The sequence below is a fragment of the Eptatretus burgeri genome, chromosome 3 (assembly GCF_056783735.1).
Source record: "Eptatretus burgeri isolate ZD-2024b chromosome 3, Ebu_testis_v1, whole genome shotgun sequence".
NCBI classification, from domain to species: domain Eukaryota; kingdom Metazoa; phylum Chordata; class Myxini; order Myxiniformes; family Myxinidae; genus Eptatretus; species Eptatretus burgeri.
Window position 1 is genome coordinate 38,798,000 of NC_140963.1, and position 27,179 is coordinate 38,825,178.

General features: G+C 42.1%; 1 protein-coding gene across 1 annotated transcript; it reads left to right on the plus strand.

Moving 5' to 3' along the window:
- The first annotated feature begins 29 nt into the window (after positions 1-29).
- On the plus strand, positions 30-27,179 carry AGER (advanced glycosylation end-product specific receptor). Its single transcript, XM_085872998.1, has 10 exons — positions 30-3,225; positions 3,840-3,985; positions 10,075-10,291; positions 11,792-11,859; positions 12,170-12,254; positions 14,359-14,538; positions 16,417-16,571; positions 23,247-23,400; positions 24,248-24,368; positions 25,289-27,179. The coding sequence occupies exons 1-10, from the start codon at positions 3,153-3,155 to the stop codon at positions 25,320-25,322; spliced, it is 1,233 nt and encodes a 410-aa protein (XP_085729124.1). The 5' UTR covers positions 30-3,152; the 3' UTR covers positions 25,323-27,179.

Consider the following 27,179-nt stretch of genomic DNA (forward strand, 5'->3'; position numbering starts at 1 on the left):
CTAAGTACCCACACGGAGGGTAGACCGGGCGATCGCACCTCGCCGCAGGTCGACCCCGGACACGGGCCACTGAAGCGACCCGTTTCGTACTATCGGGATAACCGAGCGGTGTTATATCGTCGACCTCGACGGTTCCGATTAATTATCGGGCGTATTTAGCCCACTACCAACCCTTTACGTGAAGTAAGATGGAGATTCAATTAAAGAAAAGACGAAGCGAAACGGGAAAAACAGTTCAACATAAGGCACATTTATTCCGCGGCACACATATACAATTCCAACAATTATGCACCAAAAGCAAATGTAAAAGAAACACAACAATTATACACCAAAAGCAATTGCAACAAAAGAAACACAATGCAGATCTACTACCGACTACGCGAGCACACGGCAACACTTACACAGTTTTACTTTACAGACGGCGCCGACAACACATATACTCAAAATCAAAAGAAAAGGGCCACCCTCGAATACAAGGGGGCAGACGGGCCTGTGGGCGCGAGACCGGGCAGAGCCTACCCGTCTTGTGATGAGCCGCAAATGTCGCGGCGGTGCCCCGACTCCGCACTCCTCCGCGGGTTTCGTTGGCACTGCTTGGAATGGGGTGGGAACGGGGCCCTCTTTCCGCACTATCTCAGCGCGGGGTGGGGAAGGGGGGAATTGTTGATGCTCTGGGGAAAGAGGATAGCTGGCTTGCTTGGGTCCCGCGACGAGCGACTCCACTGCGACCTCGACCGCGCTCCCGGCTTCCCCTCTCTGCAGCTCCCCGACAGACTCCGACTCCGACAGACTGACTCTCCTCCAGACCCGTCTTGACTGCTGCTGCCACACTCTGCCGCTGCCACACTTCGCCGCCGCCACACCTCTCCAACTCGCCCGAGCCCAAAAACACTCTTAATTTGCCTCGCTCTCGGCGCTTTATAGTACGGCAGGAGAACCCATATGCAAATTTCCGGATCAGGATGAGCTCGGGGGCGGAGCCACGCTCGCCCATTGGACGGAGGAAAAGTGGGCGTGAACCTCCCCTGATCCTCGAATTTGCATATATCGATTCTACTCCGACGCACCTGGAGGCGGGGCCAAATCGCCCCGCGCTTGCTGATAGGACGGAACAGAAGTGGGCGTGTATCATTCCTGATCCGACTTCTCCTCGGAAAGGCCGCTTTTTGCACCCGCTGCTCGGCGCGCGCCCTGTACGAGTCCAGGACAGCCTGACGCTCGGTGCCCACAAGCGGTGTGGGAATGGCTGCAGAAGGAGAGGCGAAGGTGGTGGAGGGTCTAAAGTGGCGGTCCCTGGCCACGGTGACGCTTGGAATGGCGGTGATGCGATGGTTGCGAGAGCGAGTTGTGAAGGTAAAGGTCGTGGCTGTTGGCGTTGTTGTTGTTGTGAAGCGGCGTTGCGGTTGGTGGTTGTTGTGTGATGGCGGTTGAGACGTGGTTGGTTCAAAGTAAAGATAGAGCAGAAAAACGGCTATCTTAAAGGGTCGCAGCCCGAATGAATCACATTTATTCCCTCTCAACAACGGGTTTGGGGCTAACTACACATGTACTTACAGAGATATCTCACCTACGGGACCTGAATGGTGGTTTGCGAATTTCCTCAACCACAACAATATCTTCCATCCATGATGACCATACTCTGTACAGAGCGTCAGTGCCTGCCTCGGTGCTGCCGAAGCAGTTTCCTGGGCTATTGGGCACAATACTCCTACACAGGGTACTCGAATGGCTCGATCATCCCAGCCAGCCGGCACTCATTTTGCCGACCTCAGGAGGACAATAGGCCTAGTTAACCCCACCTGGTATTAATTGAACATCAGAGTGGGATTTGAACTCAGGATCCGAGGATCCCAAGCCCACCATCCTAACCATATAATTCTCTTTATTCATTGTAATTCTTGCTTTTTTGCGATGTTGCGATGGGAAAATAAAGCTTCCAATGCCTTGTAACTCGATTTGATCACTTTGAACGTCAGTGTGTTGAATGAAGACGTGCGTGTACATCACATGTAATACATGCATGATGCGTTCATGACATTTGTTCATAAATTATTTTACAACCTTCATTCATCGACAAGCTGTATTTATTAATTTATCAACTGCACACACACGGGTGAAAAGAGAACAAAGGCAAAGTCATTTCTCGGATGCATTAAAGAGAGGAATAAAAGAGGAATTTATTTCCCAAATTGAAGGGGAATTTGAAGGGTATAACTTTTTGATCACCCTGTTCTCCCCTAATAAAAAATCCACCATGATTGGGCTAAGGTATTTTTATCACATAATTTGCATATTTTTAATATCGATGAGTAGATTTTTTTTTTCACCCTCTTATCCGAAGAAGATGGCTCACATGAAAAGGAAGTAACCTGTGGAACCGGTCAGGTTGGTTTTCCAGAAAAACCTGATCTGAGATGCTGATCAGTGTAAGTAACATCATGTCATGGAACTTCCAAGAAGACTAGACCACTTGCTACATGTAGTACTGGTATGGTAACCTCGCCAGGGTAACTCACCTGCTCTGCGCCAAGACACTTTGGAATCTTTAACCAATGCTATCACATGGGACGCCCAGTTGAACTTCCCTCCGAGGGGCGGCACAAACGTTAATGAATCCCCCCTACCTGTGAAACACTGGGATGAGGGTTCATAGCAAGGTCGGGATTCAAGAGACACCTTCGAGGTGAGCACTGCAACACCGTGCACTTCACTGCATGCCATTGTTGCTCAATCCTCCATGATAGCCTTAAATAATTAATTTGTGGTTCTGTCTCCCCCACCCAAACCCCCCAGATTCCAGAGAACATGATATATTTACTAGTTTAGTGAATGCGCGACAAAATGTAATGCTGCTCCGAGGCGATATCTATTTATTACGTACGTAGGTAGGTAGGTAGGTGCTGGGACTCTGGATATCGAAAAATTAAAGATATCAAATGTGTATGTACTTTGAGGAGAGGAAGAAATGAGGGATATAAGAAGCTAAAGGGATTCATGTGGAAGGCTTAGACGCAGGGAGGTGCCTTGGCGGTCTCTTGTACTAAAATTCGAAGAAATGATGTCATCAAGCATTATGACTCGACCACGGGAATCTCCATTGAGGCACATAAAACGAGGGCTGCGGACGTTCATGCCAGGATATAACGAGGAATATGTCCACGAAAACATCTTCAGACATGAAAGGGATCTTCGTCGCCATTGAACTTGTGATCGCGTTGCTCGCAGGTATGATCCGAGCGCCTCACCTTCCGGCAACAGAGAACGATCTAATGTGACGCGTTGAAGAGATTTTAAAATTCTCTTTTGTCTTTTATCAGACAATGTAGTCATTGGTTTCCATTACGACGTAAGTCATTATTAGCAATATTACAATTATGTCAGCATGCATAGATAGACATCAGAGGAAAGTCATAAACAACTGTGTATATGTATGTATATATATATATATATATATATATATATATATATATATATATATATATATATATATATATATATATATATATATGTATGTATATATATATATATATATAGATGTGTGTGAGTGAAGGTTAAAATGATGGTTCACCTTAATTTAAACATCTCTTCGTTGCTTGACGTTTCCGTACACTTTCAAGACGTGCTGTGATGATGGCTGGGACGTGCGTGCGCTTGTAAGCTCTCAGCACGATGGCTTTCTTGCGCACCCTGACCCACGACACGCACCTTGAACTCCCCTCAACTATAAAAACAGCACTCATGGTCGTAAAGCTCATGTTGGACCGACCGACCGATGGTATTTGCTTTAACACCTCCTCCCACGACAGTGACGACTGTGCTCCTGCGTTGTGTCTGTGCAGCATCGTGTTCTGCGCTTGAGGTGAAGACCACCTCGAAGATGAGCGCCATTGAAGGTACCGAGTTGGTCCTACCTTGCTCTTGGTCCCTCATCTCTGAGTCCTCTGGTCAACCACATGAGACTCCAGTGGTGCTACAATGGTTTGTGGTGAGTTTTGCATTTCACTAGATAAGGCATGCATTGGTAACACCTGGGATGTTGGAGCAGGTTGAAGTGAGATGACAATTGTAACCCCCTTTTGCCAAGGGGGGGCAGAAAGTGCCTTGTCACTCAGACACCCAAAAAGGTCTGATGACATTGCTGAACGAACAGAGCATAAGAGGTTTCTAAAATGGATCATAATCCTTTGACTGCCGATCAGTTTTGACCTCAAGTCTTTAATGAAGAGCGTTTTGGAGGCAGACATCGAAAATTTCCTCAAAACGATTCACCGATTCCATTTCATCCTGTACTTGATCAGTTTCCACTGCGATAACACACCGCACGTATCCTGGCAACGAATGACGCTAACTGATGCCATAGTCATCGTATCGCATCACGCTACAGGAAAGTAGATGTCCCGTAGTCCTGTGATCATATCGGTCAACACATCTGGGTTGTAGATAATGTAACGACTGAGTTGCACATACACTAATGACTGGTAGTGTGAAATCACTCGTTCCACCAGAAAAAAAAAAAAATATATATATATATATATATATATATATATATATATATATATATATATATATATATATATATATATATATATATATATATATATATATCTGAACTACTTTTGAAGAAAAAACACTCAGTCTCAACAACTTTTTGTGGAAATCCATTCCATTCCATTTATAACTCTCGAGCTGAAGAACTTCATTCTCACTTCCAGTCTTGACCAACTCAGTTTCACATGGTGTCTTCTTCTGGGCGTGTTTGCTCGAAGTGTGGAAAAAAATGATCCGCTGGAACCCTGAGCTTCCCATGTCGTAATTTGTACACGGTAGTCATGTTACCTCTCCGATGTTTGTTGTACAATGAGTGGAGATGCTTTGCAGTGTCTCCAGTCGTTGCTCATTGAGTAGGTGACGGAATTGACGAGCGTTCTTCGAGAATGGGGATCGTGGCAGAAAAAAACAGAAAGTTGAGAATGGCCTCGGAGAGGAATGCTTTTTCTTGACTACTCCTGTTAGTGCCTTGCCTGTTTGTCATCCTGCTTGTCTGTTCGTTGCCTGTTGGAATTCGTTGCCACCACCAAAGCGCTGCCAGCGACTCCTCCCCCTAATGGTTTTCATGGTGCACGATGACAGGCACCCAGGAGGAACCACCTTGGACCCCCAGGAGGTTTCAACCCCCTCCAGGGTCCTGCAGCCCCACCGGCCTGAGACTTGCTCAGACGGCGTCCCGATGGACAGGGGATGCCACACTCCACCAGACTCCCCAAGGGGCCAGGGTCATACCACAGCACTTGTGGTTGGACTCGACATCCAAATTCTGCGAGTGCAGCTCCACAGCTGCCTGACCCAACCCAATCTCCCAGGGGGGCAATTTCCCATGAGACTGATCCCATTAACCTCCCCTGGTCTGAATCCTGCAGCCTGAGATCCAACTCTCATCCAAGGCTGCTCTAACACAAACTGCAATTTAAATTTTAAATTCCCGGCTTCATGTTTCCCAACATGGCTGCATATAACCCTGTTATCGGGCCTTTCTGCCCCTCCCTGCAGCCGCTGCTGGTCTTGAGCCTCCCGCTTTCCCAACGTTTCTTCCTTGTCATGAGCCGCTTGCGGCTCATGACTCTCAGCTCCGATCTCTGCATTCACAGTACAAAAACATCAATTCCAATCGGGACTCACACTGACATCGGCCCACAATGGCCTGTCTCTTTCTAATCTTTCTACCACCAAACCTCTTTTTTACTTGCTGCCCCATGGTCGATAAAACACAGCTGTGCGTGGTGGGTCGACAACTCCTGGCGCTGAGTCGACCCCGACAGGGTCCGTCCCAAACACTCCTGCTACCAGCACAACCACCAACACCAGCTCGCACACGATGACGGATGTAGCTTTGCTCTACAGCGCATACTCGGACCCGCACACCAGCAGTACAATTTCGTTCCTACCCTGAGCAAGCCCACCCGCCACCCCACACATCGCAGGCTCGGACACCTGGCACACCAGCTCAGGTTCGGCCATCTGCACATCCCTCGGAGCTGACACTGCGCTGCGCACTGTCGGTGCCGGGCAAGCCAGGAGAACCCCCGCCGAGTCTATCCGCACACACATGAATGCCATACTACAAACTCTACAGAGGTTGCTTCGCACACCATGGAGCCAAACCTACCCCCTCAAAACCCTCTATCCTGCTCGTCACATGCACGGTCTCTTCCCACTGTAGCAGAGTGACATTTGTACCTCCTCCAGGCCATTCATTTTCAAGCATGTGCCCCCGAACCAACCTGCGGTTCCATAAATTTGTACTCCCATTTCATTCTTTATTTCTTCCATCTTAGTTTCAAGCCTCACCCCTAAATCATTTTCATCTCATTCTGTATTTCCTTCATATTCTTTGTTATCGTTTTTCAATTCCTCCCCTTGTGTTCTCAGAAGTGACACCAGTGTACTAATTGGCCCATTGATGCGACTATGCATTTTCTTTTCTTGTTTTTTTAAGGCGGCGCTTCCAACCAAAAGTAAAAGCTCAATCGACTCCACTAATTTGAGCAAAAAAAGCGAGAGCAGACCCGGTCTCAGGTCAACGTTTCGCCGGCTTCATCAGGCACAATAGATTGTGTCTATTGTGCCTGATTAGTAAACATTTTGTTTTGTTAGGTGACCCTTTCCCTCGTATCAAGGATAGGGAGATGCGTTGTGTGTGTGTGTAAAGCAGATTCGGTTCCCCCTTTTGTAATTTGCCCATCTAAAATCTCTATCCCTTCTCATCCCTCTCCCCATCCCTCTCAAACTTCTCTTTTCCAGCACTTTCCTACTGCGCAACCATACACACAGAACAACGTGCACACATTTTATTACGAAACACACAATCGAAGCCATTCAGTGCTACCATCCACCGCTCTACAAGGCCATTTCAGTGGAACCACAGTACATAATCCACAGTGCAGGTAACTGCAGAAACGACTCTCCGTACACCTATATGGAAGTAATGGGCCGTACACGTGCCAATGAGAAAGTGGCACGCAAGGGTCAAAGGATGCTGTAGTGATCTTCACTCCCAGAAGTCATGCCTCGCCCAGGAGCCATAAAAGATGGTTCATTCAAGACATTGCTGCTTGTTTGCATCTGAGGAATGGAACGGGATGAGCTGTACCACCCAAACAAGGGCGAATCTCTGCCAGGGTGAGCAGGCTGGGCCACGAGTGATCGTGTGGATGGGCAGCCCAAGTTCCTTGGATGCACCGGATGGTGATTTACACGACCTTTCGTTGCTATCTCTATTTCTAATAAATCGACTTGAGACGCATAAGAGAGCTCGATGGTTGCCTCGAAACTCGTCAGGGTACACAGAGTATCAACGATTACCCCCTTGACCCGTCCGGGCGGGGTGACTGACTTGTATCCTCACAGCTTCCCCTCTGTATATATGTGCAGTCTTCCAACATGCTGTACCACATTATATACTCATTCCCTTCCTCCTCTCTTTCCTTCCTCCCCTTCATGCTGGGACTCGCGTGGGCCTGCCGGTTCATGTGCGGGTGAGAAATGGGCCAAAAACATTCCCCGATTCTCCTTCCTCTCCTTCTTCTACTCCTTCTCCTCCTTATTCTTCTTCTCCTTCTCCTTATTCTTCTTCTCCTTCTCCTTATTCTTCTTCTCCTTCTCCTCCTTCTCTTCCTCCTCCTCCTCTTTCTCCTCCTCTTCCTTCTTCTCCTCCTCCTCCTTCTTTTTCTCCTCCTCTCCTTCTTCTTCTTCTCTTCTGTCCCTCTTCTCTAATTTTCCCAGGTGAATGAGGTGCGCTTGTGTTGTGTTCTCAGTGATAAGGCTGAATATTTAAAGGTTTTTTTTTTTGTGACTTGCTCGGAGTTAAGATTGTTTCTTTATGACACTGTATCTTTGTGACTGCTTGCCTGTAAATATGTGTCTTTGTGAAAACAATACTGCATAGACTTTCCAGACCTGCTCGATCGCCTGTTTCCTCCATTGGTTAGACATAGTCTGTAATAAGTAGATGGGAGGTTGTACCCGACAGATTCACTATGCTGAAGCAGCTGACGTCCTACATACGGTTCCGCTCGGCCATACCGAATTAATAGATTGAGTGATGCGTCAAGAGTGCGGTTCCCCATTTGGGATAACTAAATCGCCAGGAAGGTAACACAAGATTTGGGCACGAGGACCGTGCCAGATTGTTTCAGACGGCGGCCGTGGTTGCTTAGCAACTCGGCGTCCTGTGGAGTTATCCCGTCTGTATCTCGTCAACTTCTGGGTCAAAAAATCAGGAAGCGGGTCTGAGAGGCCACTCGTGACCTGCCAACAAACCGTAACATGTGTATGTGTATGTGTATATATATATATGTATACATACATATATATATATATATATATATATATATATATATATATATATATATATATATATATATATATATATATATATATATATATCCATGATGTCTGTCTCCCATTTATGGTGGCCGTTTACCACGCTGTGTTTGAAACGCCGCGCAGGCAGGCAGGCAAAGCTCAACATTCACTTTTGAAATGATGGGAAAACAGGCACGAGTCATGTTGATGACAAATTTTATTTCGCAAACAGGATATTTTGCCCTCTTTTTAGACAAACTGAACCACTGTTGCCCGATATTGCACCACCATTTTGCGATGGGCAGTATAAGTAGCTCAGAGCTTTGGCTTTGATTGAAACACAGAGTGCAACACAATTAACCTTCTTTTTTTTAAAAGTCCATGAAATAATTTAAATTGATAGATTAACTTAAACTTTTCCCACCCCGGGACAGGTATATTGCTTGTAATTGATAATTATCAGTATCGCGATAAATTAAAATAATCTTTCCGCATGTGGACACGATCACTTTTTGGGACTTTTTGGTGTGCCACAACTCACTGGAGTACTTCTGTTTTGATCGTGAGCATCATCATCTATATGTATTTAATTCCTGTACAACTTTTTAGTTTGATTTGAGGTCTCCATTTCTTCTTCAATTTGCAACTGCCCCACCCCCACCTCGACCTCTACCTGTCCAGAATTCAGTCTGCTTCTGCAACCTGTGTATTGTGTATTGTGATCAAGAGTGAGAAAGAAAGAATGGAACTGCTAAGGTCCATTTCCTCTTTGTGCGTCCACATGTCTTTTGTGTTCCATGTTTAGAAACTTTATTATTTGCAAGCTGGGGTACCCATTGCTGTTCTAATCCTGTTAGCATTTTGTGGGAGCCTCAACACTTCCCTACACCCGCAAAGGAATGGGGTCGGGGATCATTCAATATCACCTTTTACAGAGCTACAAAGGCATAGGCACTATCGAGTGATTTCAAATTATTTTTTTCCCCAAAAATCCAACTTTTTTTTTCTTCAAAATTTTCTAATGTTATTTACTAAAAACACTCTCCAGTACTCACTGATGAACCTCTGAAAGTTTGACGAAAATCCATTTGACCATCTCAGAAAATGACAACACACACACATATACATCTCTCTTCACCGTTATAGGTTAGTCATGATTATATGCATGAAAACATTATAGTGCATGCATTGCTGGGGTACCAAATGACGTGTGTGATTCAAAGTGAAATCCAAATATCACTCGCTTAATTACTATTCGATTACTGAACTGAGTACCATTTATTACTGGGACCATCATGCTATTTTATTTCATGAAGTCGTGTGCACATAATATAATTGTCTGCCGATTTAGGCATACTAAAATTGCATTTCTGGAAAACTACTAAATTGCTTCAAATGTTGCTGATTTCGTACATCTTCGTTCCTCTTTTTAAACTGCTGACTTAGAAGTCCAAAGCATGTCTGGTGAGACTGAAGCTGAATTGATAACAGTAACTGAAAACATTTTAAACTGTATGAGGTGATACATTGACATTTCAACCTTGCTGAAGTTGTAGGTACTCGAAGGGGTCACTTATGCCACTCTTTGTGGATTGACATAAAAATTTATAAACAAGTCGGCAGTCTAGAGAAGACGCACTTTGACCTCGTTAACTTCCAAGTCAAAATCTTTATGGTTTGGCCACTTTGTCTTTTCAATCTTATAATCCTCAGGAGAACCAGGATGGACAACGGCATCGACTTTTGCTTCGAGGGTTGAAAGGAGCCATAAGCCGTGATCATAATCCGGCATTTGAAAATAGGTTGGAACTGCGAGGCAGTGCACTGGTGGTGTCAGATGTGCGGAGGTCGGATGCAGGTATCTTTGCCTGTCAAGTAACCACTGAGAAGGAGGGCACAGCCGACAGTAGCAGCATTGTCCATGTTGTTGGTGAGTGTTCTTCGGCTTCAATAATCCATTTACATCGTTACACCAGGATTCATAAATTACCTGAAATTTTATCCCACTCCTATACTCCTTTACACCTGTATCTCCTACATTTCCTTGTGCTACTCAATATCCCTTTATCCCAGAATGTCCTCCACACACTTTACACCATCTGTCTGTTACCATAAGCATTAACTAGAAAGCATCTGGAAATGGACAGCTCGTCCATCTCTGGTTTGTACTCGAACTACACTTGAATGAAAACGACAGCTTGAAAAAAATGTAAAAAGTATTCATTAGTGTTCTCCACATTCTCATAATAGAGGTTTGTTGAAAATTTAATGAACAAAGCTTAAATTTTAAACTAGAAAGCATCTCAAAATACAAGCGGATAAAATAAAGATCCACGGAAGTGTTAAAAAAAAACCCCGACCATCTTGTGCTGCGCAACAGTGGATGGGCTTGATAATGGCTATTTGTACTTATTGTGACTTTGTCCTTTTGACTCGATTATTAATTAGTCTTCTCTCTATTCTCTTGATAAAAGGTTTGTTGAAAATCTGATGAAAAAAAGTTATGGCCTGGACAGACAGATGGACAGACACACACAGAAGCAATTGCAAAACCCTGTCTCTCGCTGCAGGGGTGGAAAAAATGTCACATAGCTATATTTTATTTGTTTTCACATTGGCTAATCAACTAAGAGGAACAAGGAAATGTTGATCAACATCAAAATGAAACTTCCTTCACTGATGTTTCAAAACTGTTTTTTCCCCCACATGAGAGCTTCCTTATTTTCCAAATTGCTCAAGTCCGTATGCTAGTGTTTTGACAGAATGAGACAAAACAAAATAATTGTTGCGATGAATTTTCTTTAATCTAGCCGAGAAGTAGGTCTTCATATGCTTGATCATCTCTGTTTATATTCACCACACTGAAACGAGTATCTTCATCAACATCCTCACAATGTTTTAAAATGAAATGGTGGATTATTTTTCACGGATATACCCGTCAAAGATGGTAGGAAATTTGATAGGACCAAAGGGCGATAGATCAACAAGAGCAATCCCATGATGAACATAATAAATGAAGATGGGATGAAATTTGATAGGACCAGAGGGCTTTAGATCAACAAGAGCAATCCCATGACGAACAGAATAAATGGAGACAACAATCACAATTATCCATTGGCAGTTGGGCTTGAATAATTAACAATGTCTTTCAATTTGATGAATGCTTTGAGAAAGTCTGCTTTTGTGTGGGAAGTATATTTGGGAGAGAGGGAAACTGGACATCTTTTTATTTATGTAAATAGACATGTTTTCCTGTGATGGCTTCAATTTCTGATCTCCATTAAAAGTTATTCTTTGATGTTTCCAAGGACGTTGGTTTGTATTTCAGTTTCTTGTGACAGCATATGGAGCATCAAAGATCTGCTGAAGTTGTTGTTTAATGTTTTTAGTCATAATGTTCATGGTATCCTGAAAAATGTGTATGTTTCAGTTCCCGTTGAACCGAAGCTACAACTAATTGCTACATCAGAAGTTAGCGCCAAGAGGGAACCAACAGAGGTGAGAGAGATCTATCGCGCTGATTTTGCTTGTTCTGTGCTTTAATCTATAAATTGCATCTGGATGTGCAAAGGGGAATTTAAAAAAGTCTATCTTCTAACAAATGAATATTTTGTGACTGTCCCCTCTGTTTGATGTCTTTTGGGTATCTGTGTGCCATCTCAGAAAATGCTTGTTTAATCATTCCATTGAACCATTAAAAACGAACTTAGAAGCAGAACAGCATTAGTTCTGGACTACAAGACATGCTTGTGTGTGTGTGTGGACCATGATTACAATAAAGTAAAAGCTTAAACCTCTGTGTTCGCAGATTGGTACATGTTTAATCATCGGAGGCATTCCACATCCGAAGATGTTTTGGTTGATGGATGGTGAACCGGCTCTAAAATTTCCTGGTAAGTTTTAAAGTTTGGATCGTCACAAGGAAATCTAGACTTTTACAAGGATGTGCTGGAAAACTTGTATATGTAAGGAGGCCATTTGATCCACAATGCCTGTTCCATATCCACACATATCTCATGAGCTTGGGATCTCAATTTCAAAACCCATTATTACACGAGTTTTCCCATTGTCTCTTAATGTCCTTGACATTAATGCAAAAGTATATGAATACCGAATATTTATGAGCGATACCATGGGATTTTTCATTGCAAAATCGAAGAGGCAAGGTCGATTTAAATTTTACAGAATCCCCAGGAGAGACAGATGTGATGCTGGGGTGCCAGCCCAGAGGGCAGAGCAGTACTTCATAGAGCTATGAGAAAAGGTTTGAAAGAAACATGTGGAAGTGACTTCAATTGGGGGTGACATGACCTGTTTATGCACATCACAGACCAGATTTGGGAAGGTGATTCCACACAAACAAGAGGAAAGGAGTAAAAGTGTTCGTCACTTCGAGCTTGGGGAGGAAAAGTATGAAATGGAAGAGCACATGAACCTGGAAGGGCAGGGAGGGCATATGGGAAAGAAAAATGAATAAAGGAGGAAGAATTTTTTTTTTAACAGTGAATTAAGAGATGGTAGGCAGGAATATATTGTGTGAGAGGAAAAGAAGAAGGGGTCAGATTTACAAGGACATGTAGCAGAGAATGAAACTGAAGACCAAGAAGGAACCCGAAGAAGTAAAGAACAAAGATGGAGTCATCAAGAGGAACCTGGATAGGATTCGGGTTTCAGCCGCTACTTCGCAACCCTCAAACCCATCCAGACGCAGCCAAGTGAGCCTTACAGAAAAAATTTCTGCAAGAATTCACTTATCCTTGGACAGATAGATAACAAATCAGAAGAAAAAGCAAGAATTACAATGAATAAAGATAATTATATGCCTGGTGTTGGCTTAATGGTGAGGGTGGTGGGCTTTGGATCATAGGTTCCTGAGTTCAAATCTCACTCGGCTGTTGAATGAATACCAGGTGGGGTTGATTCTGTCTGTCATCCTTCCAAAGTCGGCAAAATGAATGCCAGCTTGCTGGTATCCTGTGTCGGAGTGGCGACCCGTCCAGGATTGTGGCCAATAGCCAAGGAGACTGCTTAGGCAGCACCAACGCTCTGCACAGAGTATGGTCCCAATGGATGGAAAAATAATTATGAAAAAGAAATGTGAAAGGAAGAAAGAACAAAGATGTCAGGAAAAACCTGGACAGATAGATTTCAGTAGTTACTCCCCAGGCTCAAATGCAGCAACATGAAAATGACAGCAGGAATAGCAACAATGCAGAAGCAATGGACTGTTCAGTTGCATTCGAGCTAGTCATCAAACGAAAAAGGCAAGACAAAAGATGCGAGTCAATAAGGCAGAAGCATTGGTTACAAGAAGAAGTTTGATGACAAAATAATAGTAGGGAGTTGGAGAGTAGATGGAGATGATGGCCAGGATAGCTTGAAAACACACACACACACACACACACACACACACACACACACACACACACACACACACACACACACACACACACACACACACACGCACACACGGAATGAGCAATGAGAAAAGGTCACAAAGCTAGACACAGGATGTAGGGATAAGGACACTTGATGATATTTATAGACAAAAGATGTCCAACATACTTGCTTCACTTGCGGTGACACGGAGTGCACATGATAAGTTTACAAACATGACATCTTGTCTCCACCGACTCAATAATGTGGTTGGCTTCCATTTTTTGTTGCTGTATTGCAGTCATGCATCACTCATTAATTATCCATGTGAAGGGAAATCAAGCCTTATCTCCTCGATGATAAATGAAGAATAATTTTCAGGCCTGATGTTTTATTAAGTCCCTTCAGAAAACACCCAGAAAAACTTATAGTCATATGACAAAGTGATGTCAGCTCCAAAACCTCGATACATATATAACGTGGTGAGATATTATGAAAGGGGGAGGAAGGAAAGGTTAAAAGAAGGCCACCATTTATTTTTTAATGAATGAATACGAGAAACCATGCTTGTAATAGAGAGTAATGATAAGTTCAATAATACGATGGGAAATGTTTGACCAGGTGTACTGCTGAAGGAAAAACAAATCTCAGATACAAAAGGTCTTGTCAACATATCCTCAACCCTGATATACCACCCATCTAATGGTTTTCATCGACCTCAGTTTTCATGTCACGTGAAGTACTGGGCCATGGGAAAACTGCAGGAAAAGAGCTTGGGCCTCGTCACCTTTTCTCCGCAAGGTCAGTCTTGGATGTTGATCTCCCTAATGATTTGATTTGTATTTCTGCTGATAGCTGAGTTAAGCAACCCATAACCTTTACAAGATAGCACTTTGAAAATCAAAATGATGGCAAATACGACTGATAAATTTATTCCGTGCTAAAAAATGAATGGAGAATTTGAATTTAAAAATATATTCTACTTTTTGTTGGTTTTGGATATTAATTTTAATTTTGATGGGTGCTTTTGAATCTTTACAATTGAAGTTTCAAGTCTTATTATTTTATTCTAATTTTTTTATGTTGTTGTTGTTGAGTTATAACACTGAACGGATCAGAATGCAACAGGACAAATTGAACAGTAGAGAGCGAGAGATGGGGGGAAACACCAACATCAGAGTTATAGGACAAATAAGGGATGAGGGGTTGGGGAGCGAGGGTGCATGGGGTGGACAAGATGGATCCAGAAGCAAACGCTCAGGAAGGAGAAAAAAATGGAGACTTGTAAATAGGTGGGCTTGGGGAGAGTTAATGGGAGTAGAAAAGATCATGGTTTTGGATGGAGGATGATCTGAGATGGTGGTGAACAGCTGTCTTTGACGCTTTGGAGGAAAGAATGAGATTGAAGAGAATGTGGAAGTGGCTTCCACAGGTGGGAGAGAAAATAAACAAATGAGTGGAGGTGAGCAGTGGTCCTAGATTTAGATAGTTTCAGCAGAATGTGGTTGATGGTGGACCGCATGCACCCTGCAGGATCCTGGTGGGATTGGGGGGGGGTGGGGGGAGACGACAAAACACAAGGAGAGCAGAGAGTGTGAGACCAGAAAGGAAGTGGTAGAAGATAGAGACCGACATGTCTGCAATGGGAAAGTGATAGGCCTATAGTCTCAGTCTCATCGTGGGAGAGTCCAATTTGGTTTCCATGGCATCAAGTTGAACAAGGTGTGAGGAGGGAGTGCCAGCCCAGAGTGGACAGCAGTACTCCATCACACTGTGAATCAAGGCCTTATAGGTGGATACAAGTGTAGATGTGACAAGGAAGGACTTTGTACAATTCAAGATTCCCCGTCAGTGACTGGCTTTGGAGGCCAACGTTGAAATGTGGTTTGCCGAAGAAAGGTCATGGCTGATAGTGAGACCCAGGAGTTTGAATGATTGAACTTCCTCAAGAGGATTGTCAAGAAAGTGGATGGGAGGGTTTGCCAGACGGTCCTTTGAGAGAGATAGTGAGTATGACATTTGTCAGGATTGAAAGACATATTGCAAGTGTTTGACCAGCTTGTGATTTTCATCAAGTTCTGAAGAAGGAAAGAGGCTGCAGCCTGCCTGAAGGATGAGAATATCACGGCGTGGGGTGGAGTCGTCAGCAAATAGACAAAGGAGATTTTCCAGAAAGTCAAGATTGTTGATAAAGAGTGGAAATACGACTGCGCCCAGAACACTGTCTTGGCAGGAAGAGGAGATGAAAGAGCTATATTCTCTGTTGTCAGGGAAGCCTCTGGTACACTGAACTCATTGCCGTCAGTATTATTTGTTTTTATTTATTTATTATTATTGCCTGCTTTATGCTCTGTTTCTCCATCATTAGCCTTTGTTTTTTTTAATTTTTTTTAATTATTCATTGCAATCATTGCATTTTTTTATTATTATTATTATTGTGAATTTTGCAAATTTTTCATTGTGAGTGTGAATTTGCATTTCACATGACCAATCGACGTTTTGCATAAAAAATGAATTGGCTTTTAAAAACAGCCATTTGCCTTGTCATGTCGGGAATGCTGTGGATTGATTCAAAAAAAAAAACAATTATCTCTCACTGTTCTGAGTCGCACAAGTGAAAAATTAATGCAAGTCGTGACTAAATGGAAATTACTTCATTTGAGATAATGGTTTCTTTAGGCATTCCTGATTTTGAAAACAAAGAGAAAGGTGAAGAAAATGTTGAAGTTTTGCAAGGCCAAGCTTCAGTTTCTTTGGATTGCCAAGTTCTGGCCTTTCCAAGACCCAACGTTTCTTGGATCCAGAATGATGATCCACTTGAAAACCTTGAGGAAGTGAGTTGATGGAATTAAATAAATGAATTATATTTACTGGAAACATGTTCTCTATAGGAGCAGAAAGGGGAGGGCAACTTTATTTTGTGTTATGGTGTATTACTATATTATATATTTTACTCTGATATTATGATTATGTGGATACCGGGCGTAGTGGCGTGCGCCTGTAATCCGGCTACTCGGAGGCTTGGGTTGGAGGATCGCTTGAGGATGGGAGCTCTGCGCTGGGCCGCGCTATGAGAGGGGTGTAGGGCAGCCCGGAATCATGGCAAAACCCAATCCTTATCCCTGTGTCGTAAGAGGCGACCAGGGTTGCATCAGGAAGGGCATCCGGCGTAAAGCATGTGCCAAATCAGAATGCGGATCATAACGGATGATCCGCTTTGGCGACCCCTAACGGGAGCAGCCGAAAGACGAACAACAACAACATTATGATTATGTGGATGGGATTTTAATTTTTTTTGTATACACTGTCGACGTTCGTATGAGAGCTAACACACTGATCATACAACGAGAGAGAGAGAGAAAGAGAGGAAGAGAGGAAGAGAGGAAGAGAGGAAGAGAGGAAGAGAGGAAGAGAGGAAGAGAGAACAGTACGGAACAGAAACAAGAGATTTGTGGAAGGGAGAGGGATGGGGTGGGGTACACGGTAAAAAATATATGGGCACTACAGGGACTTTCAGGAAGGAAAGCAGAGAATTTGAAGGAGGTGGGTTTGGGGTGGATTAGCAGGGGTAGAAAAGCTGGAGAGGAGATGGTAGAAGACAGAAAGACCACTGACATGCCTGCTGCGAGAGAGTGAGAGGCCCAAAGACTCAGCCTCATCGTGGAAGATACCGATAATCCTAAATGCCTTGGTTTCCATAGCATGAAGCTGCGAAAGGTGAGAGGTGGGAACACCAGCCCAGAGGGGAGAGCAGTACTCCATCAGGCTGTGCATAAAAGCTTTGTATGTGGTCAGGTGCTCAGGTGTGCCAAGGAAGGACTTTGCATGATGGAGGATGCCCAGACGGCGACTGGCTTTGCAGGCCAGCTTGGAAATGTGGCTTTCCCAGGAAAGATCATGGCAGATAGTGAGACACAGAAGCTTGAAGAGGATTGTTGAGAAAGTAAATGGGGGGGGGGGTTCAGACGGTCCTTTCGGAGAGACATCGTGAGAGTGAGATTTGTCAGGATTGAAAGACATGTTCCATGTGTTGGACCAGTTTGTGATTTTATCCAGATCTGCAGAGAGCCAAGAAGCTGCTGCTTGCTGATCTGAGGGATGACAGATGGAACGGCAGAGGGTGGAGACATCAGCAAAGAGATAAAGAGGATTTTCCAGTCAGGGAGATCATTGATGAAAACCAGAAAAAACAAGAAGCGAATACTTCGATGTCGCGCGGCTGGGGGCACTAAAAATCTAGGTTAAGAATGATGAAACAATTTTGCAGTTATAAAATTTAAATGTAGACAGTGAATTAGCATGCATGATGGGAAGAGTTTTGACGTTGTATAAATTTCTATTTATAGCCCTCATATTAAAAGGACGTACGCGACCACAAGTGTGACAGAAGACACAGGACAGAATAGCCAATTGTATAACAGTGCGATGTCACTGCGCTGTAATAACAGGGCCCAGAACACTGCCTTGAGGAACTCCAGCCTGGACAGGAAGAGGGGATGAAAGAACTCCATTAAGGGCCACATGGCTGCAACAGGAGAGGAAGTCTGTGAGCCATGAGTGGAAATGGCCTTGGATACCAATGGAAAAGAGTTTGGTGAGCAGGGCAGGGTGCCAAACTGTATCGAAAGCACGCGATATGTCTGGGATATGGCTCTGATGTCATGTTTGGCATTGAGGATCTCCATCCATTGTTAGAGCAGAAGCAACATATCTAGGGTAGAGTGACCTGGTCTTAATCCAAGTTGATTATTGGAAATCAAGCCATTGGAGAAGAGGAATGATGTAATGTCTGAAGTGATGATGGATTCCATAACCTTGCTGATTGGGAAAAGGCTGATTGGTCTGTAGTAGCAGGGATTTGTTTTTGTGCAGAGCGGCAATGTTAGCTGATTTCCAAGCAGATGGGAGATGACCTTGAGCAAATGAGAGGGTGAGAAGAACAGAGAGGGTGAGCAAGGATGAGGAATTTTGACATAAAAAGGAACATCCACAAACCAAAAACAAATTAAACACGACTAATTCTGAAACGGGAAAGAATGGAGTTGGTCTCAGGCAACATATACTTCTGAACCACAAACACTGCCATGATAATTATCGTTTTCCTGACTCTACAAAAGAGAATTGGTGCATTCTAGAAAGAGTTTTTTACTTGTAATAAACTCCCACCAGGAGCAGCTCTACACGATGCACATTGACATAGACAATTTGAGTCTCCCCCTCCACCCCAACCTCCCTTCTCCCAAATGCCCATGACCAATTATTTATTTATTTATTCATTTTTATTTTTAAATACGTAAAACATTCCCTGCCACACCCATAGTACAACCACAAAATTTCAACTCAGCAGCTTAGGAGTGCTTCAAAGTCAAACACACACACACACACACACACACACACACACACACACACACACACACACACACACACACACACACACACACACACACACACACACACACACACACACACACACACACATACACACATACACACATACACACATACACACACACACACACACACACACACACACACACACACACACACACACACACACACACACACACACACACACACACACACACACACACACACACACACACACACACACACACACACACACACACACATACACACATACACACATACACACATACACACATACACACATACACACATACACACATACACACATACACACATACACACACACACGCCAAATTATAGAGAAGCAAAAGGCATCAATCAGGATGGTGCTCATTGAAGCACAAATACTAATTTTGCAAGAACAGGTAAACAGACGTGCAGGCACATGCGTACATAAAGTGAGATTGGTACGTAATAAAAGTTCTCTCACCCCCCCCCCAAAAAAAACCCCCCAAAACTCCACACTACCAATATTGTAGTTTGAATCCCAGACTTTCCACAAATAACCACCACTGCTTGGTATCGTGATCATAGAGCACACATATAATGTGGGAATCATATTTTCATCTACAATGGAGATGCTGCATTTCACCCAAATAAATGCATTAAAAAAATAATACTGAGAAGACTGCTGTCCTCTAGATTGGGGAAAAGCCATTTTAGTGGCAATACATACAAAATAATAATAGAAATAACAGTAACAATTGTGGAGGTATTCATTTATTGAGTACTACCAGGGGCTACCCGGTGCTGCCCAGGGAGGGGATGGGAGGGGATACCTGGTGCTGCCTGGGCACGAGAGCTTTTCCCGGTGGTGGTTTAAACCTTTCCCAGATTCTAAAGTACCTACACACAAAATTTGGGGACTCTCGGTGTAATGGTTGAGCAGTGAAAGAATAATGTACAAACACAAACAAACGCACAAACACTTGAAAATATTTATGAGATTCCTTGAAAATTATTTAAAGAAATCGTTAAACAACAACTAAATTGGCTTGGAGAGAGAGATTGAGAGAGTAATAACAACAAGCAGATTTTCGACCCTGAAGAAGTACCGTTTACCAACTTTTCATCATCAGACAGTTACACGAAAAGTTTCAATAACTTGATTTATTTTGAATCGGCCTCTGTCTGTGTTTGGTACAAATAACTATGACAATTCGTAAGAATGTTTGCAGCACCAGATAAACTCGTAAAATGAGCAGAGGATACTCTGCACTGCATATTGCAAATTGATGAGTGCTGTAAGAGTGCAAGGTGTACAAACTTAGTGGTTCAAAAAGCAACAGCAGGTGTAAAATAAGGATACAACCTTTCCTGTTTAATCTGATCTTCGAAGTTGTGATGCAAAAAGCTTTTATGTCAGAAAATACATGCGTTTCCATTAAATAGTCAGATAACCAATAATGTGATAATAATATAAGGTTTGCAAACAACATAAGACAGGTATCACCAGAACCATTAAAGAACATAAGCCAAGATTCATATAATCTGTATAAACAATGACAATGGGGAAATTTTGAAGTAGAACTGGAAAATCAAGCTGGGAAAGGGAACTAAAACAAGTAAAAGGTTTTCTATACCTCGGAGGGACAGTGATTGAGGATGGTTCATGCAAATCATATATATTGCAAAAGATTTTACCACCCCCTCCCTTCCTCTTTCACCCAACCTAACCCAGCCCTCTTGCTTGCAGGTTACTCTGTTTCTCCTCCCTCTCTCTCCCTCCTTGATTTCCTATTCGTTCATTCCCTTGCTCATTGTGTCCAACTGTTGCCACCGACTGCCCCACTGCGAGTTCACATGCAATGTCACCTCATTCTTCTCTGAACCACAATCTTGCAAAGAAAAAAAAATTGGATCAATAAAATGAAAATGATCAGTGACGTTTGGTGAATGAGATGGTAAGGAAAGACAATATCAAGGTTAACTAAAATTGGGCTGTGCAAGGCATTAGTGAATCCAGTTCCATGATATGGATCTGATTGATGGACCCTCAAAGATGAATAATGACGCTGGTAGCAGAAATGAATTGTCTGAGGGGGATATTGGAGTATCAAAACTTAAAAAACTGAAAAATAAGATGATCATAAAAGAGGTAGGCCAAAGGAAGCTTTGGTGCATAAGATAAAAAATGCAAACTTTTTTTTGGTCTTGTAAGAAGAAGCTTAACAAACTAGTAATACATGGCTTTGGAATGTTATGTTAAAGGAGAAAGAGGTATTGGCTACCCACACAAGACATTGATTGATTAGACAAAAGAGAAACTTGAAAATGCAGGAAGCGATTGATATGACCATAGACACAAAAGTGTGGAATCATTTTGTCCACTCTCTGCTTGGATTGCCAAGTTGACTGGCCAAAGAGGAAGAAAAGAGATCTTTAAATGAAAAAATTGCACCATTAAGCAGGAAGTGCAACTTAGAGGTGAATTTCCCAGAAATGTCAATGGAAGTACCCATATCTTGTCTACACTTAACTGCGAAAAATACAAGTGACGTCACATATGCAATTTATACAATTGTGTCCCTGATTGCCACTTTTCCTTTTCTTGTTCCATCTCCATTTTCTATCTGAAAATACGACCCATGTCTATTTCTTTCCTGTCAACACATTTTCCTCTACCCTATTGTTTGTGTGCTGACCATCCTCTGTCATCAGTTCTTCCTTCAGCCTCAAACCTGTAGAAATTTAAAAACACTTTTCATTCTTTTTTTTCCTTTTTCTATATCCATATTTTTTCCACTTTAGCCAAGTCAAGTTACCTTGCCATTATTACTTTTTAATACAGTAACACTCAACACCACACTTTCTTATATTCACATTATTTATGATACCATGACTGCATGAGCACTTTCTTTTAAAAATAATAATAATAAACTAGAACTGCCACTTTATAACTGCTGGCAGTGATGACCGGGTACCCAGTCCGTCCGCCTTTGACACAACTGATACAACATGAGACTTAAATCATAGTCGCAAAGTTTCGCATTTATTGGATAAGCGGTGCCAGAGAAAACATTATTTAATGGTGATACAAACACAGGCCTGCTTCGAGACGGCGCGGAACAGACGAGTTACGAACCGGGCAGCACAAAGCGTTCAATTTCCTTATTACTGGCGAACAGATTCAAATAATTAAATAATTCTGGCTGCCAAACCGTGTGACCGATCAGGTTGAAATTTTAAACCTTTGTTTCGCATGTCGGCTAAATTACAAATTTGAAGTTTCGTATATATAGAAGCAGCGGTTACAGAGTAAACATTAATTAATATTTATCCTTCAATCCAAGATGGCGGCCAAACCATGTGACTTGTGACGTCATAATTTTCACATAATTTTCATGACGTCATAAATAATAATTGCGCGTACACACACACACACACACACACACACACACACACACACACACACACACACACACACACGTTTCTCCTTTTGGCAAGAAGTGCAAAAAATGCCCCAGAACTTAAAAAAAACAATGTATTTATTCCATCACAACCCCCCACCCAAAGTAAAATGTCAAAAGATGTTGTGATGGTAATCCACAAGAGGATTGTGGCATTGTAATGTGGTGTCATTCTTACCTTGTTTGGTTGTTGTTTTTGAGATGTCATCCCTCCTATATTTTTACATTTTTTAAACAAATGTTTTTTCATATTCATATATTATATATTTTATTTTATTTTTATATATATATATATATATATACACTCAAAAATCAAAAAATTCAGAAACCACCAACTTCTATAGATGCCAAGAAAGAAATGGCTCAAGTACAACTTTTCGACCGTTGAGTTGCCTGGGCGCCAAAGTTGTTGAATATGGATGTTCTCAGTTGGCAGTAAAACTGCAACCAATTTTTTTGCAAAATATAATATTGTAACATATGTCATAAAAATATCCATCAATGCAATAAATTTAAACACAGTAAAAGAAGAACAATGCACAGTGGTTGTACAATTACCTTAAACCAATAACTTGACCATTCAACATCAAATAAAATCATTTAAAGAGTCTGTTGCTTTTGTTGTTAATTAGCTTTTTCTTCACTTTGATTTGTTTCTTTTTTGCCTTTTAGAAGGTTGAATGGAATGAAGAAAAGAGCTCCTTTAAGAGTTTCGTGAATATATCACTTATAGAAGAACAGTCGAATGAAACTATAACCTGCAAAATTTCAAATGACCATGGCACTGCACAAAAGAAATTCCACATCATCAATAAATCTGCTACAGGTAAAAATACTGAGCTGGCACACTAACAATTGTGTTCTAATATATGGAGACGATCTGTCTTCCTCACCTATGCTTCTTCTTCTCTTTCCCTCCTTTTCTCTGTTGATATCTCTTTTTGCTTTAGGATTTCTCAGATCTCTCTCTCTCTCTCTCTCTCTCTCTCTCTCTCTCTCTCTCTCTCTCTCTCTCTCTCTCTCTCTCTCTCTCTCTCTCTCTCTCTCTCTCTCTTTCTCTCTTTCTCTCTTTCTCTCTTTCTCTCTTTCTCTCTTTCTCTCTTTCTCTCTTTCTCTCTTTCTCTCTTTCTCTCTTTCTCTCTTTCTCTCTTTCTCTCTTTCTCTCTTTCTCTCTTTCTCTCTTTCTCTCTTTCTCTCTTTCTCTCTTTCTCTCTTTCTCTCTTTCTCTCTTTCTCTCTTTCTCTCTTTCTCTCTTTCTCTCTTTCTCTCTTTCTCTCTTTCTCTCTTTCTCTCTTTTTCTCTCTCTCGCAATCCAACATGACATCACTGATGTCATACCTGGTTATGCAAATCAAGCATTTATAAAAAGTACCCTTCATACAATGTGAAATGAAATAGTATACAGGCATCGGTAAAATCCTAGTACATAAAGCTTATCGTTTTGTGGATGAAGTCGTTTAAGGCAGAAGCATGTATCCAAGATAAAAGATTTAAAATGCTAACATCAGTCACGTCACTGATGCATCGAGGTTGTGTTTGTTGGATGACTTCACAATAATCTATCCATATCAAATAAGTGTGAATTTCGATAAAATACTGATTTGTGGTTTAGAGTATATACGCAGCATGTGTGAACAAGACACTTTCATGAATTTTTTTTTTTTTTTTTCTAGATTCAAGACCAACTGCAATGACCTTCACAGTTTGGCAGGTCATTGCATTGCTGGGAGTCATTACATTTCTTTGTTTCATTATGTCACTCAGCTGTCTTATTATCAGATGGAGGAGGAAAAGGTAAATTACATGTTTGTTTTATTTTTTTCCAGTTACTGTGCTCTATTGTGAACAAGAAAAGTCATAAAACCTGTTTGCAATGCCATCACACAATGCTATTTGTCATGAGACCCTGGAGATTAAAAAAAAAAAATGTCACCAAGGGATAGTTTTGTTTTTGTTGATTGTGTGGTTTTTGACATTGTGGTGCCAACATCACAATTCCCTTTCTCATAAATATTTGCATTCGCTTCCTGAAATGAGTTCCCTTACAAGTAACTTCAGTGCAAGAGGAAGTCATTTGGTCCATAAAGCCTGCACAATGGTTGCCAACTCAAGAATGTTTGTCTTTGCTGATCTAGCCTTTTAAAAATTAAATGCTGAGCATCAAGCAAGTCTTTTAGTATGCAGAAAACATTTTTTTTCGTCCTTTGGTGTGACAAACCAAACTGGTTAGAACCTTCTAGATTTGAGCATTCTCACCATTAAGTCACTGAGTCTGAACATTTTGTCACGTCTCTTGTTATCCCAAATTCTGATCCATGACCTTTATTACCACCATTAACCTTTCCCAACTCAACCATTTTACTTGTGAGTTTCAGTGTTTTCTCCCTTCCTCCCTCTCCTCTTGCCTTTTGTTCATTCTTGCCTTTTGATGTTTGTCCCACTGTCAGTTATAGCTTTCTCTTCCATGAGCCTCGCTCTTGTAAAGAAACAAAAAAGGTTCCTTTTTTTTAGTTTCTTCATGAATTTGTTTGTTCCACATTTTTATATGTGGTGTTTTACTTAAGAGAAAAATGTTCAACACTCGTGTTTTAAATGATGAGCTCACCTGCATTACCCCCTTTGAGTTGTGAATATGTAACAATGTCTTTCAGTATGAGTACATTGTGTTCTGATTATAATATATGAGTTCATGTTTTCATTTGTATGTATTGCAGAGATGAGGATTTGAAGAGAATTGGAAAAATATAGAAGCGACTCTCCAGAATTCACGGATGTCTTTACACGTGTGTGCATTTCCGCTTGAACGCTGAACCTTTGTTGTACTTGGCCAGGTACAATCTATTCCCCTGTAGATCAACCACATTGGAGGGGTTTCAAGCATACTTTGTAACTTCTGAAACACCGATGGAAGCCGTGACTGTATTTATGTAATATCTTTTATATGTTTCCTTTTCCTGTTGAAGGAAAGTTACCAGAGAGTATTTGTTTATGGACTTCATCTCCATTATGATAATTTTCAGTGCGATGGTAAAGCAAATTAAAACATGTGCAATATTTTATACTTTTACATAATGGAAAATTATGGTTAGGTTATGGGTGACTTTATAAGAGGGAAACCTCTTTGGGGAATGTTGGACTGGTGTGGGATGGCTTGTTAAACTCTCCAAAACGCTCTGGTGATGCAAGAAAACAAACAAACATGGGGGATTGTATTTGTATTGACTGAAATACATCCTGGTTCGGGCTGGTAGGATAGCCGGGAGGTATGCGTGCACATCTTAATCTTGAACTGGATATAAATCATCATCCTCGTGTTTGCCAGGCAGGGTGAGGCATCAATGCGTGTGCCTTCCCTCGGATGGAAGTTAAACGGGTGTACCTTCTGCCATCATTAGTAGATGGAAGTTAAAGATCCGACAGTGTGCTTGGTGAAGAGAACGCGACTCATCACCGGCAACTTGAACAAATTACAAATTCTTGCCACCCTCAGCTGAGTATGCTGTGTTGGAGTAACAACCCATCCAGGATTGGAAGCCTTGCCAAAGCAACTGCTTCAGCACAACCAACGCTCTATATTTAGCATATTGCATATATATATATATATATATATATATATATATATATATATATATATATATATATACATACATACATACATACATAGTACGTAACTTGGTTGTGAGCTCCACCTTGTAAGGCTGGAGGAGAGAGTAGCAATGCACAAACACAGGGGATAAAATCCACAACTCTGAATAAAGGGAGACAAAAGTGGAAGCAGCAGACACCATGAATTGGGCAGAAACAAAGGGTTACAGAAAAGGAACAACATGCAGGAATTTGGCCTCAACGAAGATATGGGGTGTTTGATCCACTGAGGTATACAGCATCGGATCAACACATTTAAGAGCACAAAGTGAAATTTTGAGATAATTTTGACTCGGTTACACTTTCAATCTTGAAACTTTGATTGGGTGTTTTTTTAAAAAGACTTATGTGCAACAATCGGGGATAATACTAAATTTCTGCAATTCTCTATATGTGGGTATGTCTGAACCTTACAGAATCCAAAACGGCTTGGCTGATCTCCACCATGTTTTGCATACATATTTGGGGTACCCGGAGAGTTAGGTCATGGGTATAATCGAATTTACCCTACACCCCTCTCCCCTGCATGTATGGGGAGACGACTTGTGATTTTTTTCACCTGTACACGCGGCACAGTACACATGGTTTGAGCCTTGCCAGAGGGAGGGGAGGGGGAATGATGAGCAGGGTAAACGCTTTGGATTCTAGGATTTGACAAATGGTATTACTTATTTAAAGAATGGGTGATCAACTCCACTTTATGCGGATTTTGCGTTTTTTATTTTGTCTTATTTATAACAAATGAGGTATAGTTGCTGTTATTTGTAATCATGCACTTTTATGATAATTTTCTACGGGGTCTAAGGCTCATGGAGGAGCTATAGTGCATGTACGCGTGCGCGCGCGCGCACACACACACACACACACACACACACACACACGCACACACACACACACACACACACACACACACACACACACACACACACACACACACACACACACACACACACACACACA

Excerpts from the sequence above, each read along its gene's own strand:
- AGER (XM_085872998.1), top strand. The coding sequence starts at position 3,153 with ATGTCCACGAAAACATCTTCAGACATGAAAGGGATCTTCGTCGCCATT. Across the intron at positions 11,860-12,169 it reads CCAAGAGGGAACCAACAGAG|ATTGGTACATGTTTAATCAT; the intron begins GTGAGAGAGATC and ends CTGTGTTCGCAG. Across the intron at positions 12,255-14,358 it reads ACCGGCTCTAAAATTTCCTG|GTGTACTGCTGAAGGAAAAA; the intron begins GTAAGTTTTAAA and ends ATGTTTGACCAG.